Genomic DNA, 20,071 nt, shown 5'->3' on the forward strand with positions numbered 1-20,071 from the left:
CACTATATTCAATGATTTTGATAATGTGAAGATGAAATAACTAAGCGTGAACTCTGATGTGTCTCTTTGAACTGAAAGAGGGAGAAGTTTATTGTGATGCAGCGGCGCTACTCTTGGTTCAAACGCAGCCTTCATGTGCTCTCTTGGTGTAATTTTTCGCAGCATGTTGTCAAAGTACAAGCCTGGACCATGAAGGCATGTAAATGCATGTAAATTCACAAATGGTTAACGTACTTTTCTGGTACAAAAGTGTAGGTACATTTAAATTCATGCAAACAGGGCCATAACATCAACAAACCCTTGAGGAAAACGATATCCTGTGTGTTTTTGTTGCCATTGTCTTCTGGTTGAATTTCATTACTCAGCTTGTCTGAAGCAATACATCTTTCTCAGTTTGCCTTCTCCAGAGCTAGTAATATACAGGCACAACAGTGGGTGGTTAAGCGAACAAACATCAAAGCATTAGCTGTATCATGTGGCTGCCACAGTGACGCCTCCACATTCACACAGATAGAAAACACACACACTAATGCCGTTCATTTAAATGAGACAACTCTGTTGACACAGCAGGGATCCCAACGGAGTCTCTGGAAGCAATGATGGAGCAGCAACTTTTACAGATTTTTTTTTTAAATTGCCTTTTTGTCTATTTTAAATCTTTTCTTAAAGTAGTTTGGTTTTTGGTCAGAAAGTTCAATAAAATGTGTACCGCAACCGAACAGCAATGACCCAAAGAATTAACAACGATGGTATGACACAACGCAGGCTACTCAGTGGGTTGGTAAGAATTTTACACTTAAAATAGCTACTTATTTTAAGTTTGACTTGAAAAAATGTGGACCTATCCTTTAATTCTTCCATTGCCCAAAGACAATTCCAATCAAATCTGCTGAGACCTGTTTTAGCACATAGTTTGGTTTTACGCTCATTCACTGCATTTGTCATCTTGTTTTTATGCTTTTCCTTGTGGTCAGAAAGTAGTACACTTCTTAACCTGTTACTTGTTACAATATTACGACTGTTGTGTTAGGGCCACGTCGAAGAAAGATAAATAAATGAAATAACAAGAATAAAGTCGTAACTAAACAAGAAAATAAACTCAAAGCTCAATATTACAAGAAAAAGTCGTAATATTCTGAGAATTAAGTCTTATAATATAATAAAAATGTTCTCGTAAAATCACAACTTTGATTTGAACAATGTAAAGTGGAAACATGCAGGCCTAGCCTATTTAAGCGATATGCAGCCTAGAATGTAGGCTAGGCTTAATTAAGCTATTAAGCTGTGAGCGTTGTAGAGATAAACAAGCCTTTATAGTTGTGTTGTTAATTTATGTAGCCTGGCTCCGCCCGCCTACCTACTTCCGCCCAAATTTAGTTTTCCCTTCAGTAGTCAGTCTGGGGCTGGGGTGTATTAGTGGGATCTAGCTGAGGAAAATGTCCGGCCGTCCAGTGGTGTAGTCTAGTTTTTTGTAGTGGGTATACTGTGATGATTCCCTCCTAGCCTCTTCTTGAAAATGTAGCATAGCATTTACACATTAAACATACGGCTTAATATGGCTTATACCGTGGTTAGTTTACAATTTTGTTGATTCTGCATTAGGTGCAGCAAAGGCAAAAACATGTGACACCTTAGCCTGCCTTTAGAAACACAGAATTTAGGATTTCTATTCCCAAATAAATTTGGGGGGTATGGGGGTCTCCCCCAGATTTTTTTTTTTATATTAAAATACATTGCTTCCTGCCTTCTGGTGACTCTACAATAGAAAAACACAAATATCATTAAGTCTGTTCTAGATCCCGACTCTTCCAGGGGGTCCGGGGGTCCGGGGGTATGCTTTGTATACCTTTTTAAAGTGAAATGCATGAATCTGGTGCACTTTGAGAGGAAAATGAAGAGGCTAAATCTGAGGAATTGTGTGAACAAAGAATTTGAAGACACTGGGTCAGATGAATTAGAAGCTATTGAAGAAAGACACATGGATTTTCCATAAAAATATTAATTTAAAATAAAATATTATGCAGGGTCCTCTGGGATGGGCTTGGTGCTCTTTTTCTTTTATGGGACATATTTCTCTGTAATAGGAATGCAATTCAATAAAGTGAGAGGAATGAAGCAGAAGAACTCTGTTGTCCATGTTATGATCCTGCTTGGGCCTCAAGCCCTTGTGTTGTTTTTTCCCTTTTACCCTCGTCTATGTGCTGGTCTATTGCAGGGTTGGAGTCAGGTGTGCTGGAGTCAATCACCAGCATTCACAGCTGCCATCAATCAATCAACTGCTCTTCATATACCCGGCCCTACCTTCCAGACACTGCCAGATTGTAGATTCTGTTTCCACACAGTCAGTCCTCTCTCTAAGCTAACCTGTTTGCAGCTCCGCTTTTTGCATTTTTCCTGGCTAACTCCTGTCTTTTCTGCCACAGCTCTCCCGGCCTGACTCCAGCCACCAGCTCCAGCCCTCGCCCGCCAGCACTTCCTCCCTGACCCCTCTGCCTGCCTGCTCTAGCCTGCTCACACTCAGCTCCCTGGACTTGCCCCGTTGCTCTCTCCCTGGAGCCCCATGACAGCCAGCTTCCCCCCCGGATCACGGTCCTAAACCCCTGCTGGTTACTTCCAAAATAAATCTTCTTAAAACTGTTACTGTCTCCGCGCCTGTGTCCTCCTGATCCAGCCGTTACAGTCCAGCTATCTTTTTTTCCACAGACGAGGCTGAAATAGGCTATAGACTATATACAAAATGCATGGGCAACTGAGGGCAGCCCCATTTCCAATTAAAAAAATAAAATAAACTCAATACACACTGTGCATGGACCTGAACATGACGTGATCAGTTAATGCAACCGCTTAGTTCGCTTATGCCTCGGGCCGGCTCTGGTTATCTTTCATGTTACTCAGTGCATGAGTTGACGTGGTGAATCAATCAAGCCACGTAAGCCTATGATAATTGACAGTTGTGTTTGTTTTTATCGTCTCTCTTCCATGACATAAACTGCACTGATGATCTGATCTTGAAGTGCTCGCAAAAGTTAATATGAATTTCAAACGGGTTATGCAAACTGAGAATATTACTTTTTCAGTTGAATGCTGCGTTCCTTTATACTCGGAACTCGAAGATTTCCGACTTGGTAGTTCTGAGTTCCGACCTGTCTGTGTTCCAGGGCATCTGCTCGCGAAAGTATGGACGCCAACAACCTTTCTCATCCAAATAACTAAACGATAGGCTCTAGCAAGTTACCGTTAGCAGGTACCAGTAGATCCATAGACTACGATATGCAGTGAAGTCGGAAATTTCCGAGTTCTCAGTAGCCTACAACTGGAACGCACCGTCAGAAGCCGGCTCATGACATACGTCACGACCAAATGTTATGCGATTGGTTGGCTGATCCAGGGTGGCACTGGGCACATCCAATAGTTTTAAACTTCAACAGACACCCGCCTCCAAGTGAGTGAACGTTTGCCAAATAGAGCAGTTCCAGACCTTCTGTACAAATGAAATGATTATGAAGTACGATGGTCTGGTTGGACCAGGCTAGATATAATGTAGTCCTATGTTTAAATTATTATTATAATTGTTTTAATATTTATTTTTTGGTTGAAGATACTATTTTCAGACATTAACACATTCCCCAACCCCACCCCTCCACGACGTGGTGGATTTTTTGGGGAATTTTGTCGGAAATTTAATAAATGTATCTGGCTATATGAAATGGAATCTAAATTAAATAAAAATTATTTAACATGGAGCCAAACAAAAAATGGAAATAATTAGGCTAAGCTTACGCAATATTAGCCTACGATGTCCATAGGCTATTAGCTTAGCGGGTGTAAACTTAAACAATTCAGATTTATATAATGTAGCCTATTGATTCCATTCAGTTTTTTTTGTGTTTTCGAAAATATTTTATCTCGGTTAGAGATAATAAGCTATAATTTTTCATTAATTTGTACCCGTTCACTTGAATATCTGTAGGCTAGCCTAAATAAGATGGCAAACGGGTGTAGATATTAACAGATATAAAGTCCTAAGAATTGCAGTTTCATAAAATGTAATTATTATGAGGGCTACTGTTTTTGAAATTATTTTTCGCGGTTGACGATAATATCATTTTTCAGTCGTATCTACGGTCCCCACCCCCACCCTTTGGCGGGGCATAGCAGAGAGCCCGCCCCCTCTGCTCTACTCTCTCCCCGGCTGCCAGTGCCTCCTCCTCCCTGGTCTTGGTCTGTCATCCACACTGCTGTTGTTGCAGCCATTTTACTGTTGAGTGTCGGCTCAGCTACGACAGGAGGATGCCGAAACTGCAGCGTTAAAAGGTAACTGCGCCTTTTTCTTGAACATTTACGCTTCCGTCGGCAGCCCTCGCGTCTCCGACTCATGAAATGCGTCCGCTAATGTCTGGGTGAGCCGAGGGCCGACTGGAGGAGCTGAAGGAGCCTCCACAACTAGTAGTAGCTGCCCAGACAGAGGGGGGATTGTTGGGGGAGTGTTTGGTGACCAACGAGAGTCACTGGCAGTTCACAAGTCCATGTAAAAATGGCGACGTCTTTGACTAAACACTCAAAGTTTTAACTGAGCCTCTTAGCTGAGGGGACGTGAAGGCGGGCTGGTTAGTGTGATTTTTTTCGCGCGTGAAGAGGGCGCTCGAGAGCACAGCACGTACGTCCGCGCATGCTGTTACGTAGCTTAAACCTTATTGGCTGCGCTGTTCTTTATTTAGCGTTTTATGAAATACTTTTTGAAATGTAGCAACGCAATTTGTCCTTGTTCTTTATGATTAGCCTCAACACATCAGATTTGTTGACCAGTAATCTCGCAGCTACACCGTTAGTGGGGAATTGGAGCTAGCTTACTGACTACCGAATACATATTGACTAGTGGCCATTTTGTTTTACGTAATGGTCTGAGTAGGAACAGGTTGTTAATGATTCTCCTGGAAACTAGTCAGTTAGCCAGCTACTATGGTAGGGTGATCAGTTTTTCATCAAATTGCAAATTAAATTCATGTGTCATAGGTCATCAGGACGTGTGATAATTTTTTAGCGTCTAGCCTAATTAGCACGCCTGCCAAGCTCACCTTTCTACAAAATGGACGCCATTTACACAGTGTTTTTCATTACCGGGTACTTATGTAAGAAAAAGGACAGACTCTGTTTTCGGTATTACAGCTAACTGTTAGCATATTTTCACATAGCCTCTAACCCATGGACTAGCAACAGACAAGTGGTCAGACCACTTTGTCATAGGAGTTTGCTGATTGACTAATTTCTGGTAAAATAATTTCTGCCCTGTCCATGATGTTAGAGCAAAATGGCCGTCGTATGAATAAGATCAATGAAGGCCCAGTCACACCAGCATGTAAAATGATTTGGTTTCTGATAGAATTACTGCATCATTGTAGCCTGTAAATCCAGACCTGCCGCTGGCAAATTAAATTTGCTGCGCCTGTCGGTCTGGACACTTTCCATTGAAACTCATTTAATATGTCAAGAAATCCTGAGCTACCAATCAAATCGTTCTTTCTGATATGGGCGGGCCAGAGCCCTATGTATGGGGCTCTGGGGGGAGGGGGAACATAACTGGATGACGACAGTGATGTGCATGCGCCAACAAAGCTGAAACAGAGATGGCTGTGGATATGTTGTTTGAAGACGGCACTCAAATCTTTCATTAGCAAGTAAGAGGAATGTTCTGTTTTGCCGGCCGACCACGGCAAAAGTTTAATTTAACAGTTAATCCTGCTGTTCGCTAAATGAACGGGGCTTAATACGTCACCTTGTTCATTGCTCTGATTGGTTGTAGTGCTATCCAATTGCGTACAGTGGTATTTGAAATGCACGCAAAGGAGTCCGCTTGAGTTGGGAAGGTCTATTGATCGTGGCAAGACCCTCTATCGTTCTAGATATGGGTCTGGATTTCCAGGCTAGCATCATTGTATTTTCACTTTAGAAATGTGTCATCATTTCATTTATTTAAAAAAAAATCTTTGACATGCTGAATGCTATTAGTGCAGAGTCTGAGGATGGAGAAAGCTATCAAAGCTAACTGTCAGCAAGCTAGCTAGCCAATTTGCCCTGTGGGGTTTTTCTACAATCTGTGGGAGATCTGGGTTTGTTGACTCTGCTGTAATTTGATCTCCTCTGCTCTCTTCTCTGCAGTGGCAGTGATGCCCGGAGACTGCGCAGCATTAGCGCTAAATAAATTTTTGTTCAAACCTTGATCAAACATGATTATATGTTAATAACGTTGCTTATTGTTAATACATATATTTTGGAGCTTCGTTATGTTGCTGCTGAACTGATGCTTTCAAAACGACTCTAAAAATTTAAATCCGTAAATCGGGGGTTTTACTTTATTTGTTTTTTGCGGACATGTTGCGAGCGCACAGAACGTGCTTCATTTCTGCAATGTGTCATTGTGTGCATTAAATGTACGGTGTGGGTCAACACTACAGTGCAAAATATGCAGTATAACAGTAAAACATTCGTTTACGACCGTAATGTTAAATACCCTTCACACAAAGCCTCCGCCCGAGCAAAGCAGCGAGCAGAACACTGTGACGGCGAAAATCACCGGGAGACCTCGCCAGTGTGAGTGAGTGAGCCGCCGTGCAGAAAACTCTTTTTGACGCCTAAAATGATAGTCGGGGATATCATGCCGGTTAATGTTGTCTAGTGGCCCTTTCACACCACCGAAAAATCGGAGCTAGTTCCGAGCTACGGCCAGTGTTTTGGTTTCACACCGCCAGAGAGCCGGCTCCGGGCTGTAAAAACCGGTTCAACTCAAACCCCAGGATTGAGCAGGGTTTGAGGTAAGAACTGCTTGCGCCAGCGGCCGGGGAGGGATTATCCTGACCAACCAGACCAACTCACACCTCATGCCCGCCATATTTAAAAACACTGCTACTACGAGACGTAAACATAACATAATTACAGAACGTAGCGATCAAATTGACCGGCAAAAGTATGCTGGTTCCTGTTTGGTTGCGCTTAAAGCTAGCGCTAGCTTTAGCGTTAGCCACGAGAGCAGCGGCGACGTACACAGACGTTTACAGTGACGTCATGACGTTGCTCTCTTGCCGGCTCCATGTCCATGTCTGGCTCTGGTCGGTGTGAAACCAACCGGTTCATAACTGGGATAAGGCTGTAACCAGTTTTGAACTGGCCCCAGCACCAGCCCGGAATTGGCTCTTGGTTCTTTTAAGTGTGAAAGGGGTATAGGGGAACGGCTTCCGTGATCTGTTTGTGTATCTCGAGACTGATTACACAGAGCCATGTCGGCTGAAGGGCCTACAGTGAGCCGAATCCCTCCGTTAGTTTCTGTTTTCTTCTGAGTAAGTTACATTCCCCTCCGGCGCATTGGCAGCGTTTAATTAAAGCCTCTAATTTTTATTATCAAAAAGGCTTTGATGCAAATTCTTTTTTTTTAAAGATATTTTTTGGGCATTTTTATGCTTTATTTGATAGTGCAGAGAGACAGAGGTGAAATGGGGCAGAGAGGGGAGTGACATGCATAGAACGACCGCGGGTGGGAATCGAACCCGGGTCTGCTGCTGGGCCCGGCCCGGGAGGGGGACGCCTTACCAACTGAGCTAGAGTCCCCAGACCCCCAATAAAGCAAAATAATGCACATTTCAGGGTGGCCTTTTATTGTGGACAGTCTAAGGCACACCTGTGCACTAATCATGATGTCAGATCAGCATCTTGATGTGGCACACCTGTGAGGTGGGATGGATTATCTCAGCAAAGCAGAAGTGCTCACTATCACACATTTAGACAGATTTGTGAACAATGTTTGAGAGAAATGGTACAATTGTGTATCTGGAATGAATTTTAGATCTTTAAGTCCATCTCATGAAAAATGGGAGCAAAAACAAACCTGTTGCGTTTATATTTTTGTTGAGTGTATATATATTTTTAAGGCTTTATTGACAGTGCAGAGATACAGATATGAAATGGGGCAGAGAGGGAATGAAATGCAGAGAACAACCACGAGTCAGATTCAAACCCATGTCTGCTGTCAGGCCTGAGCCTCTAGGATACTGACTATTGAAGTTAAATGAGTTTTGTTTATAAGAACACTTAAGATTCACTGTGTCACAAAAGCACACTGATGTGTTCTCATTTTCATTGTGTCCTGTACAGTTAGTACAAGAGTGAATTGGATTTGTTATTTTGATGTTATGGCAGCTGCAGCAGTGTTTGATCATTTGCCAAAACCAAAAAAAAGGAAGAAAATAGTAAAGGAAGTTGTGAATAAAATAGTTTTGACTTCATTTGTCTGTGCAAATATCAATATATTGTGCTGTTATGTTTGACAAGGCAACTTGTTTATGGAATATCGTGATATATCAAGATACGCTATATATCGTGATATATCGTATCGTGACCAGTGTATCGTGATACGTATCGTATCGCAAAGTTCTTGATGATACCCAGACCTATTTAACATCCATATTCATAGGTTGTCATTTATGCTGTTTTTGTTTTGTAGCCCCCACGTTTGTCTGCACATATCCCTGATCAGGTTGCTCAGAAACCTGCCGAGGTCATGTTCAGTTCACCATGTTTTCCCCCAGTATTTAAAGTCAGACAGACACCCTGATTTCCGCATCGGTTTCCCCTGGTTATTTTAGAAATAATTTTGAGAATGGTCCCGTCTATTTTTGTCAATATCGTTGCACCCTGTGCTTTGAAAGCGGTCATTTCTCTCATCACTTTTGCGCTTGCAATGATAAAATATTGCACTCACACGGCAGCTAGAGAACAAGACCGTTAAAGAATACTGGGTACAAAATAGTAAATTTGAGTAAAAATTAAACGGAATGGTTCAAATCCAAAAAAAAGTGTGCCGTTGTGCATGAGCAAAAATGTAAACAGTGGCGGCAGTCCTGAGGTAGAATAATAACTTTTAGAACTCTGAGGGCAGTGGGGAAGAAAGAGTTCTTAAGTCTGGTTGTTTTGGACTTCATACTTCTGTACCTCCGTCCTGAGGGTAGAAGTACAAACAGTCCATGCTGGGGATGGGTGGGGTGCTTGAGTATGGAGGCATCTCTTCTGTGGACTGTGCCGTGGTAGATGCTCTGCAGAGAAGGCAGTGGAGTTCTGATGATCTTCTCTGCAGTCTTTATCACTCTCTGCAGTCGTCTGTGGTCCAAAGCAGAAGTGTTGCCGTACCAGAAGGTGATACAGCAGGTCAAGATACTCTTAACAATGCAGCAGTAGAAGTTTCTGAGGATCTCAGGCGACATGCCAAACTTCCTCAGCCTCCTCAGGAAGTACAGCTGCTGTTGTTCTTTTTTTAACCAGCTGTGTGGTGTTGAGTGTCCAAGTGAGGTCGTCGCTGATGTGGATTGAGGTACTTGAAGCTGCTCACCCTCTCTACTTCCAGCTCCCAGATGAACAGTGGCCTATGAGGACTCCTCTTCTTCCTCATATCCTCTAGCATCTCCTTGGTCTTGGGGGGGGGGGACTCGTATGTGCGCGCGCGGTCACGCTCGGTGTGTGGGACTTGTTTGTGCGCACGGCCGCTCACAGGCTTTCAGTTTAGATTTTAAACGGATATAAAACATTTTGTGGAAGCATCCGAGACCGTGCTGTATTATTACACTGAAAATAGCGTGAAGTGCACTCTTTACCACTAAAGCGGACAGGTGGAGCAGGTGAGGAGTTGTTGAGGCTGTGTCGGTCTGCTGTGTGTGTGTGTCCCGCTCGTCAGAGGGAGGCGGGGTTTAGTCGGCTTCGTGCGCACGTAAGCTACTATTCGCCAGCATGATATAAATATGATAACTTCTACAACTTAAAAATGAAGGATGCACACCTTCGTGCTGTGCACAAGCAATATCCGGAAGCTCATGCCGATCTGACTAAAACTCAGAGAGATATGCGAGCCACAGACACACACACACACACACACACACACACACACACACACAGACAGACGTTTCTTGCTTTATAGATAGATGTTTTAAACTAGGAAATACATGTTCCAAAACTATCAATAACCTACAGTGGAGGAAATAAGTATTTGATCCTCACTGATTTTGTAAGTTTGCCCACTTACAATGAAATTAACAGTCTATAATTTTAAAGCCAGGTCTATTTTAACAGGGATAGACAGAATATCAAAAAGAAAATCCAGAAAATCACACACAAAAAAAGATAGAAATTATTTTGCATTTCATTGTGTGAGTATTAGCTGTGATGTGCTCTGACATTTATCAATCATCTGAGCCACAGCTAGGGCTGGGCAATATGACGATATCATATCGTGGACGATATGAAAGTGTCTACCGGGAGAGATTTGGCCATACCGTTTATACCGCGGAGAAAAAAAGTTCATGTGGCGGGAGCATAGATAGAGCGGGAGGCAGCTGTCCCTCCGAGTCCCTACAGTTACACTGCCGCGCCACACGGGGGCTCTGCAGCAGAGTTCGGGCTGCAATACAGCTTCTCTACCCTCAACAGAAGAAGCCTCATCTGTTGCTCTAGCTGTCTAGCTCCGGTGCGCCATCACTACAGTTAACAAACCAACTCCGTGTCACGGTGACAGAGCAGCTGGTATTTATGGTCAAAAATGTCATCGGGCAAAGGAAACTTGCTTGCTGCTTCAGCGTGCTGTTGCCATGACGCAGAGTTGGCTTGTTTTAAGCCGCAAACTACATGGGTTAGCTCTCGTGAGCTAGCTGGCTAATAATGACATCTTTAGCCTACTCGGGCCTTCACCCCCGTGCTGTTATTGTTGGAGACAGCGAGCAAGGCTGGTTTTATGTAAAACATGTCAAACTTGAAAATATTATTTGTGTTGAAGCTGGAGTTAAAGTATTACCAGACATTTGCTCATTAGTTAATTTTGACAGCTTTTCTAAATGAAGATGAGCAAATACTGCAGGAAAATTCAAGTCTTTCATTATTTTGATTTAGGCTACTATCAATTGGAAAATGTAGGCTATTTGGTTGCTGTCATTTTTATTTTGCACTGACTGACTAAAGCCAGACTGGTGTGGTATTTTGCACCAGTTTTTCTTTTGTATGAAAATTTAAGTTCCAAGCAAAAGATGAAAATAATCTATTGTGATTAAAGTTCAGTACGGTTATTGTAATCCATTGAATTTAAAGGAAAAATACTATATCGTGATATAAGATTTGGTCCATATCGCCCAGCCCTAGCCACAGCTCTACTGTAATTTAAAATACACGTATATATTTCAGTGTAGCCATTGTATACAGCGCAGCCTGTACCTTTTTAGTAAGTAAGCAAAGCACCCGGATAAGGGCAAAACACAGAGCTAACTGACAGCACGTCTGCCTTCTATGGCTACAGTGTTACCTGTCATCCCAGTGGATTAAACGTCCTTAAAGAGTGTCTTTACGGGGGTTTGGGGGACTTGTCGATGTATTTCTGCGCCTCCTGGGGTGAGTTTATCCACTTTCTGGCTCCATCGGACATCGTGACACGGAGTCGCGCTGGCAATAGAAGCGCAGGTTTCAGTCCCAATCTGTAAAGCTCTGCCATGACGTCCCGGGACTCTGCGCGCTGGCTCTGCACCTCGGGGTTGTAATCCTCCACGATCACAATAGGCTTGCCGCGAAACTCGATCTGACCTCTCCGTCTTGCCTCTCTGATGAGTAGATCCTTCGTCTGGTATCAATGCAGGCGCGGAATGACTGTTCGCGGTCTCTGGCCTGGTGTCGGTTTAGTGTTAAGGGAGCGATGGGCTCTGTCGACTTCTGGGGGATTTGGAAGCATCTCGCTCCCGAAAACTAGGGATGGGGCTGATCCGATCCAGTATCGGTATCGGGTCCGATATGGCCGAAATCTGCGTATCGGATATCGGACTGTCGGCTCCGATATTAAAAATAAAAAAAATTTATTTTTATTTTTTTTTTCTATGAAAGAGTGAACGAGCCTGTGCGAGCAAGCGCCGACGTTCGGTGGAGGGAGAGAGGACACCACTTTCTAGTTAGACATACAGTACATATCAGTTTGTTAGCCAGTGAGCTAACCCAAGTCAAGGAAGTGGAGAGGCTTCTGCACTGTGACAAATTCTACTATGTAAAATACAGCCAGAGAGAGAAAGACTGTGCAGACAAACACACCACCACATATTCTAGTGGGGCAAAAGTGATCATTGAGAAGGATTATTTTTGTGTGACTCTATAATTGATATTTTCATTAAAATATTGCATAGTCTGCCTTTAAGATAAACCTATATGCATTTGTGTATATATCTTGCTCTTTTAAATTAGAATTGCTTAAGCATTCCTAACCTTACACATAACATCACCACCATAATTTTTTTTAATAATAATTAGGATATCGTATCGGATAGTATCTGTATCGGCCGATATCCAAAACCCAGATATCGGATCGGAACTAAAAATAGTGGATCGGTGCATCCCTACCGAAAACCGTATGTTTTGTCGCCGGCTTCGGCACTCCAAGTCGGCCACTTTAGCTGTATGCTTTGTGAGTGGAACAAATGGTCTCGAGGTCGCTGACACGCTGACTCAGGTCCTCAACAGAAAGCTCCAGGGACGAGACACTTTGACCATGGTCCTCCACTGTCAGTGTAATCCGGTCTAACTTTGAGTCGAGCTGATCAAAGGATTTCTTAAACTCAGCGGTTAGTGCCTTTCGGTGCTGCTCGAGAAGCGTGGTTATAGCCCCCAAGCTAACGTTAGCATTAGCATCCTCTTTTTTGCTCAGTCGGCTTTGTACCTTTTAGAAGCCATTTAGAGACACGGCTGTACTTCTCTAAAGGAGTGTTAGACAAAAACGGAAAAAATTTAAGCCATTTTGGTGTAAAAGTATGAGTGCGGAATGTTATAAAAAGGTAGTTTACCGGAGCTCACACTAAGTGCGTCTATTCCATCTCACTCTCAAACCGGAAGTCCTTACCTAAGACTTTAACTTAAAGTGATTACACATCTCTCCATTCCCGCTATAAATTAAAATGTACTCTTTAGTTTATGCAGTATGGGCCATGAGCTAGCAGTTTTTTTTACAGCTCTCTTATGTTGTATCTAGACACTTCAGACAATGCTCTGCACAGAATAAGTAAGATTAATAAAGCTCTTTAATTTACTTTTAAAGGTGAAGTGAGCGGTTTATTTATGTTAATATAACTGTTAAATCGTTCTTTATTCATACAGTAATCACTTACACGATGTGCACGTTTCATAAAGCCAATCTCTTAGTCAGCTGCTCTGCATGTAATCGGCAATTAAACTTTATGTAGTATCCCGAAATTTTATCCAATCACAAGAGAGAATGCTACAAACCCACACCCGTCCGTACCCGTCTCACTCATGGTCTCACTGCCGGTGCACGCCAGAGCGACACATGGGAGGAGCAGGATCTTTCCATTTAAGTAAGATAGCCCTACGAGCAAGTAAAGAGGTGAAGGCCAGTACCTTTAGCTTCACTTTAGGCAAGCCTGTTGCAGTGAAAAGGGTTCGGCTCAATTTGATGCTGAAGTACTTCAGAAATTGTTTGAAAAACTGATGTCCAGAACTCAGTCAAGGTGGGACACAACCAGTACATGTGAAAGAGTGATGCCGGTGCGCTCTTACAGCTATCACAGGTCGGGTCTACATCGGGGAACATACGAGCTAATTTAGTTTTAGATATGTGGATACGATGTACTACTTTAAATTGCACAAGAGCATGTCGGGCGCACATGGAGGTAGAGTGTATCCGATCCAGGACTGAATTCCACATGTGATCTGTGAAGGCAGAACCTAGGTCCTGCTCCCACAGGGTTCCCAATGTCTGTTTTAATGGTTTTTATCATGTTTTATCACACTTATGGATCTGAGATGATGCTAGATAACTTGCTGCTCGAAGACCGCAGTGCATTAATGTGGTGACGTAGGGACGAGCAAGGGGACTGCTAACTGCAGTAACTGACAGGAAGTTAGCTAAACTGACCATTCCGCTTACAGCTCCTTTAAACAATCTGGCAATTGTTGAGAATATTGTTATGTTAATATCTTCGGTTTTAAGATATTTAGTTGCCTAATTCTTTGGGAATTACCAGCCTTACTTAGCCTGGTCCAACCAGACCATCGTACTTCATTTCATTTGTACAGAAGGTCTGGAAATGCTGTAATTGGCAAACGTTCACTCACTTGGAGGCTGGTGTCTGTTGAAGTTGAAAACTATTGGATCTTCCCAGTGCCACTCTGGATCAGCCAACCAATAGCATAACGTTTGGTCGTGACGTATGTCATGAGCCGGCTTCTGACGGTGCGTTCCAGTTGTTCCTGGGAACTCGGAAATTTCCGACTTCACTACATATTGTAGTCTATGGATATACCAGTACCTAGAAACGGTAACTTGCTAGAGCTTATGTTTAGTTATTTGGATGAGAAAGGTTGTAGGCGTCCATACTTTCGCGAGCAGATGCACTGGAACACAGACAGGTCGGAACTCGGAACTACCAAGTCGGAAATCTCCGAGTTACAAGTATAAAGGAACGCAGCATTCAACTGAAACTGGAGCGCGACTTCGACGTCATCGTTCTCAGCCACTCGCTCTGTTCGCTGATTGGAAGGCCGGAAATTTTCCTGAGCTCGAACACATGAATTCACCGCAGCCCCAGACTGACTACTGAAGGGAAAATTAAATTTGAGCGGAAGTAGTTTGGCGTGCGGAGCCAGGCTAAGACTAACTCACAGTGAGACTTGGAATTACCACCAATGTTATGAGTACATGAGAATATATAAAATGGGGACAAAAACAAATTGTTATAACACACAAAAAAAGTGACTAAATGATGAAGATCACGATGTTTCATTAATATTAGACCTTGAGTTGTTCATCTCTGTGATTCCGTTTAACCTGAAGCTTTCTGTATTTTCCTGGCAGGCTCGGAAACATGGCTGACAAGGTTCGAGGCCCCGCTGTTTGCCGGCCATTGGCCTTCGCCAATGAAGAGCAGATGATCCACTCCTGGTCCCGGATCTCTTCAGCAGGGCACAACGTCCTCCTGGATGCTCTGAAGATCCTCAGCCCGATGTCCCGGGACCTCTCCAGCAGTGAGGAGCTGGTTACCTTCCTGGAGGAGCTGAGCGAGGAGGGCCACAAGCCCACTGTGCTGCGCAGCATGGACGTGTACCGCTACCGCTCCTGTACAAGCCAACCACTAACTGAAGACAAGCTAAAGCCACCGAGCAGGAACCTTAGACCGACTGCCAAGAGGAAGGGAAAAAAAGTGCTGCCCAAGAAGAGGGAGGTACACCCGTCCTGGAACACCCCTGAAGGGAGCAAACCCAGAATCCAAGGGGTCCGCCCTCCAGAGCTGCTGGTGAAGCATCGTACCATCCTCTGCAGCAGGACACCCACTCGGACTGTAGAGATGTCACAAGCAATGCAAATGCGGCCTTGCCTCAGACTGACCAACATTGAAGGGCAGTCGGGCTTTCACACTGCCAGACTGAAGATCCACACTTCATGGGACTCGTCCTCTGAGGTATCATCTGTTGCCTTTATACAGCAACAGCACCCTCCTACGCTTTCAGGAATACCTTTGCAGCCTTCTCAAAATGGTGGCGGGGTACCCACCAAAGCGGTGGCCTTGTTCAGTCAGAAGAACCTGTCCTTTCCCATCCGATTGGATGGCGCCCTAATTGGAGATTCTGCACCGGTCCTTTACACTAATGGCCGGGTGTTTCCAGAGACTCACACAGAGCTGACTAGCAATGGTTGGGGGAGCAACGGACTCCATCGAGACAGTCAGCTCTGTAAAGAACTGAACAACCACAGTCATCACAGAAACGGCTGGAAGGACAAGAACAGTTTGAGATGGAAAGTGATAAAGGTAGATGACTCTCGCTCGTTGGCTGAGGCCCGAAGAAAAGCGCAGAAGATGCTACAGGTCAATCTGTCTCCAGTGATTCAGATCCAACCTCTAAACCATGTTCTGAGAGACTTCAGATACCAGAATAAGTGACAATTCCACCTAAACCCACACACATTGTTCCCTTTAGCAGATGTTAGTGTTTTGCATTCATTAACCTCTACCTGGCTGATCCCCAGTGTTCATAGCAGAGGTCTCACATGAGTTTATGTGATCTCGTTTAAATGTTGGCAGAGAAGTTAGTCTGTGGAAGTTCTGATTCCTTGCAGGGGCTCTTGGGATTGAAAGGCATCTGAAGTTTGGCGATGCTTCACCCAGCAGGCTGGGAATGACCATCAGCCAGATGCTGACACATTTTCACTGTATGTTTACATTACACAATACTCAACCAACCATCATTCTGCTAGCCGACGTCGCTGATTAATTTTTGGGGCGCAGCATCTACTGTGACTTAAGTAAATTTTTCTTCCCTTCAACAAGGCACTGGCTGTGACTCGCATAGTTTGAACAGTTTTTATAACTTTTTGGAAGCATAACTCCATTTTGTTATCTATTTTTTTTTAACTTGTAGCACTTAATCACAGTGCTGTCACTCTGCAGCGCCCTATTTCCACTAGAAAGAAGGAGAATATAAAGGTATTGTTGGGACAGGACAATTCCATTGGAAGTCTAGTTGAACTAGTGGCTGAGCAGGGCGCCTTTCCAAAGTCTTTAGACGAGCAGATGTGGTGGTTGGTTGCTTAGTTTGAACAAAATTAGGAAAAAAAGAGAAAAGTGTTCAGTTCATCTTCCTTTGTTGTATGTATTTTTTTGCATTTCCACTGGAATTTAAGAAAGTCTCTGGGAGAAAATCCAGCAGGAAATCTAACTCGTGGCCCATACAGAGATAAATTGATACCTGGATGATTTGTTTGAGCTACAGTCCTTCACAAAGTGTTCCTTTCGTTACTTTATCCGCACATGGATCTTACATTAAGAAACTGCTGAAAACTGGGAGTATGGAATAGGACTTATTAATGGGTCTTGTTGAGAACTTTTGAGAATTCTGAGATCTAGGAATTCTGACTTCAATCTCTAAAGTTTTCTAATTACCAAAATTAGATCTCCAAATCCTGAATCCAGGAATTTTGGATTTTTTACTCAAAATTCTTCAATTGCAGTATGTGGCCCTTGTCCACCTCATTTGGTTTAAGATGTGCGCCGTGAGCTGCTGATCTAATGCTGCATAGTTTTTTTTAATTTTTTTTTTTGCATTTTCAAGCTTTATTAGATAATACAGAGTTGAAATGGGGAGACATAGAGAGAGAGGGGGGCAGTAAAGGTCCACGGGTCGGATTCGAACCCGCGACCACTGCAACGAAGGCCGGAGCCAATATGGTATGCGCTCCACTACGCCACCGGAGCGGCCCAGTTTTTATTTTTTTTTAAATACATTTTCTGTTCTTCATAGGCATAGTTGAGTGAGACATTTTGATTGGCTTATTTAAATTTTTTTTTTTTTTTTTTGTTACCTTGAGGTGCAGGCCGGTTTGTTCTCGGTTGAATTTGAAGCTCACATCAGCAAGTTTGATGTCCCCTCAGAACTCGTTTGTGGTCTATTAAATAGCTTGAATTAGCAAACAAAAATCTATTTTAAAGTTTCTTGAATCCCTCAGCTATGATCAAAAACTTGTGGCTCAGCTTAAAAAAAGAAAATATGCACTTTGAGAATGTATTAGTGCTTTATATTTATTTTTAAAAAGTCATTTTAATTCTTATTTCTAGCGGCACATATAAAACATTTGAAATTAGCACATATAAAACATTAGAAATTATCTAAAAAATTTTGGGTTGAAACAGTTTTTTGCTACAGGTGCTAACTTTGCAATGTTGGTGCTTAATAAAAGAAGAATGTCATCCCGTCTTTCTCCTTCAGCGACTTCCTATTAGTTACTCTATGAGGGACTGTTGTCACTGCTGCCCCCTGCAGGTGTGGATGTTTAAATGCCAAATCACCTTTTTTTCAAAGGGAGGAACGTACTGAATACATTTTCATATTTCATCTGTGAGAAACTCCTGTGTATTCCCCTAAATAGTTTGAGTTGTGTGGGCAAAGATATAAAAAAAAATAATACAATGTCGTCTCTGCTGAAGTTGATTTATTTTTACATTTTAAATTTGACCTCAGAAGCAGTTCTTTAATAGACCCATTGTTCATTTATTATCTTCTAGAGCTTTTTGTTGTTGATTGAAAGCTCCTGAAAAAAGTCAGTAAATGATGGAAAATTTTTTGGGGTCAAATTTAAAGTTTTATTTTTTAACCTTTTGACAAAAAAGAATAATATTTCCTCGTCTGAATGTTACATACTGGAAGTCTCAATTTCCTCGTGGCCCTGTAGGATCTGTCCGTACGCAGTCATGTTCATGCCAACCAACAATTCCGTTTTCTAGATCTTCTTTATGTTAGTCTTGTTTGTGCAAAACACTTGTATATTGTATTTCCTACATGATATTTGAAAACTTCTTTTGTTCAATAAAAAATATCTGAAAATATTTCGGAGTTCTTTTCCCTCAACTATGACGTTTTTCATAATGTGATGTGACTCAAGAACATATTATCTTGAACACTTTGATTAGAGAATAAACTAATGACATTTTTGAGTTCAAGGTCACTGTGACCTCTAACCGCCAGTAGAGAAAACATGATGCAGTACCAATGAATTGTAAATCGCCTGCATTTATGACTCAAAGCAATTTACAATTTTACTAAAGAATTTTTTTTATTTTGCTTCTCACTCATACACTCATTGTAGTAGAATACCCCACATGGAGCCATTTAGGGTTCAGTGTCTGGCCCCAGCACACTTTCGTAGTTGGACAGGAATGAATCAAAATTGCCAAGAGCACCAAACCCTGTTATCAGAGGAAGTCTCACCCCACCTCCAGAGCTACAGCTGCTCCATCTACCGGGCCCTAAAAATAGGAGAAAAAGTAGCAAGGTCCAGGTTTCACTTTCCGTGGAGAAAACGCAGTCTGCTGCAGCAAGACCCTCTGGGTGCCGGCGCCCTGTTTATCTAGAGAAACAGAGAGAGTGAAACAGTTAATGGAAGTCACAAAAATGTATTAAAAACTGGGAAATAATCAACTAACTTCATCCTTCAAGCAAATTTTTATATACGGTATCAACAAAAAATTTGAACTGTGATGTCTGCAATTAAATGGGGTCTGTAGATCATGTTAAATTATCAGCTCAGTTATAACAAAGAAGTCTGCTGTGCCGCAGCTTTAGTAAACCTGAAGCAACGCCCTTCTGTGACATATACTGTATGTCACTCGATATGAATGAGTCCAAAAGAGTATACATTTGCATTGTTCTCACTGCTCTCATGTGCCTGAGGCTCTGCTCCTGTGATATTTGGGAGGGATCTTCTGCACCTTTAACGAGAATCGTCAGGATTGCATCGCCTACTGCATTTCATATTCATGTAAATGTCATACAGATTATTAACAGCCTTTAGTGAACTAATGTAGCAAAGCCAGGATAGGATAGTTCTGACTTATCAGCAGGTGGACAGAAGACAGTTGATACTGAGCTAACAGTAGTTGATTCGTTCCAAGCCTCTGCAGAAAAACAAAGGTTGCGTTCCGAATCGCATACTCTTTCTTTGTTCTATTCTACATACTACATCCGACGATATAAATAATCTAGTTAGGAAGCAGTAGGCATACTATTGGGACATACTTTTACTCTTTTATTTCATCATAACATTGCGCCTTGATCTTGCCTCTTGCTTTTAAATCCGTCGCATCCCTGTTTGTTTTCATATGGAGGCTTCGTCGATGTGACGTCACTTCACGTGCACACTGGATTGTGGGTGAGAATCGCCCAAATAGGATGCAGTTTTCAACACTAACAATCTTGGCCGGAGGAAGTAGGACATCCAGGTACTTCTAACCATCCTAAATCTGGCCACAAGAATCGGCATATCCTAAATATTTTTTCTACATACTATATAGGCAAGGCAAGGCAAGGCAAGTTTATTTATATAGCACAATTCAAACACAAGGCCACTCAAAGTGCTTTATAGTAGAAAGTATGCGATTCGGAACGCAACCATCGTCACTGCTTGTAGCCATGGCCTCCCTTCACATCGGTAGTAGAAGTGAGGAATGTCTTGGTTGGTGAAGCTCATAATGAACCCAGACAGGCAACGCCATAAAAGGAGTTTTGA

The 20,071-nt window shown here is 42.7% G+C and overlaps 1 protein-coding gene across 1 annotated transcript; it reads left to right on the forward strand.

The window, feature by feature from the left end:
• The first annotated feature begins 4,268 nt into the window (after positions 1-4,268).
• ccdc71 (coiled-coil domain containing 71) lies at positions 4,269-18,257 on the forward strand. Its single transcript, XM_080026216.1, has 2 exons — positions 4,269-4,314; positions 14,870-18,257. The coding sequence occupies exon 2, from the start codon at positions 14,880-14,882 to the stop codon at positions 15,951-15,953; it is 1,074 nt and encodes a 357-aa protein (XP_079882342.1). The 5' UTR covers positions 4,269-4,314; positions 14,870-14,879; the 3' UTR covers positions 15,954-18,257.
• The last annotated feature ends 1,814 nt before the right edge of the window (positions 18,258-20,071 follow it).

Source organism: Ammodytes marinus, assembly GCF_949987685.1.
Source record: "Ammodytes marinus genome assembly, chromosome: 4".
Lineage (NCBI taxonomy): Eukaryota > Metazoa > Chordata > Actinopteri > Uranoscopiformes > Ammodytidae > Ammodytes > Ammodytes marinus.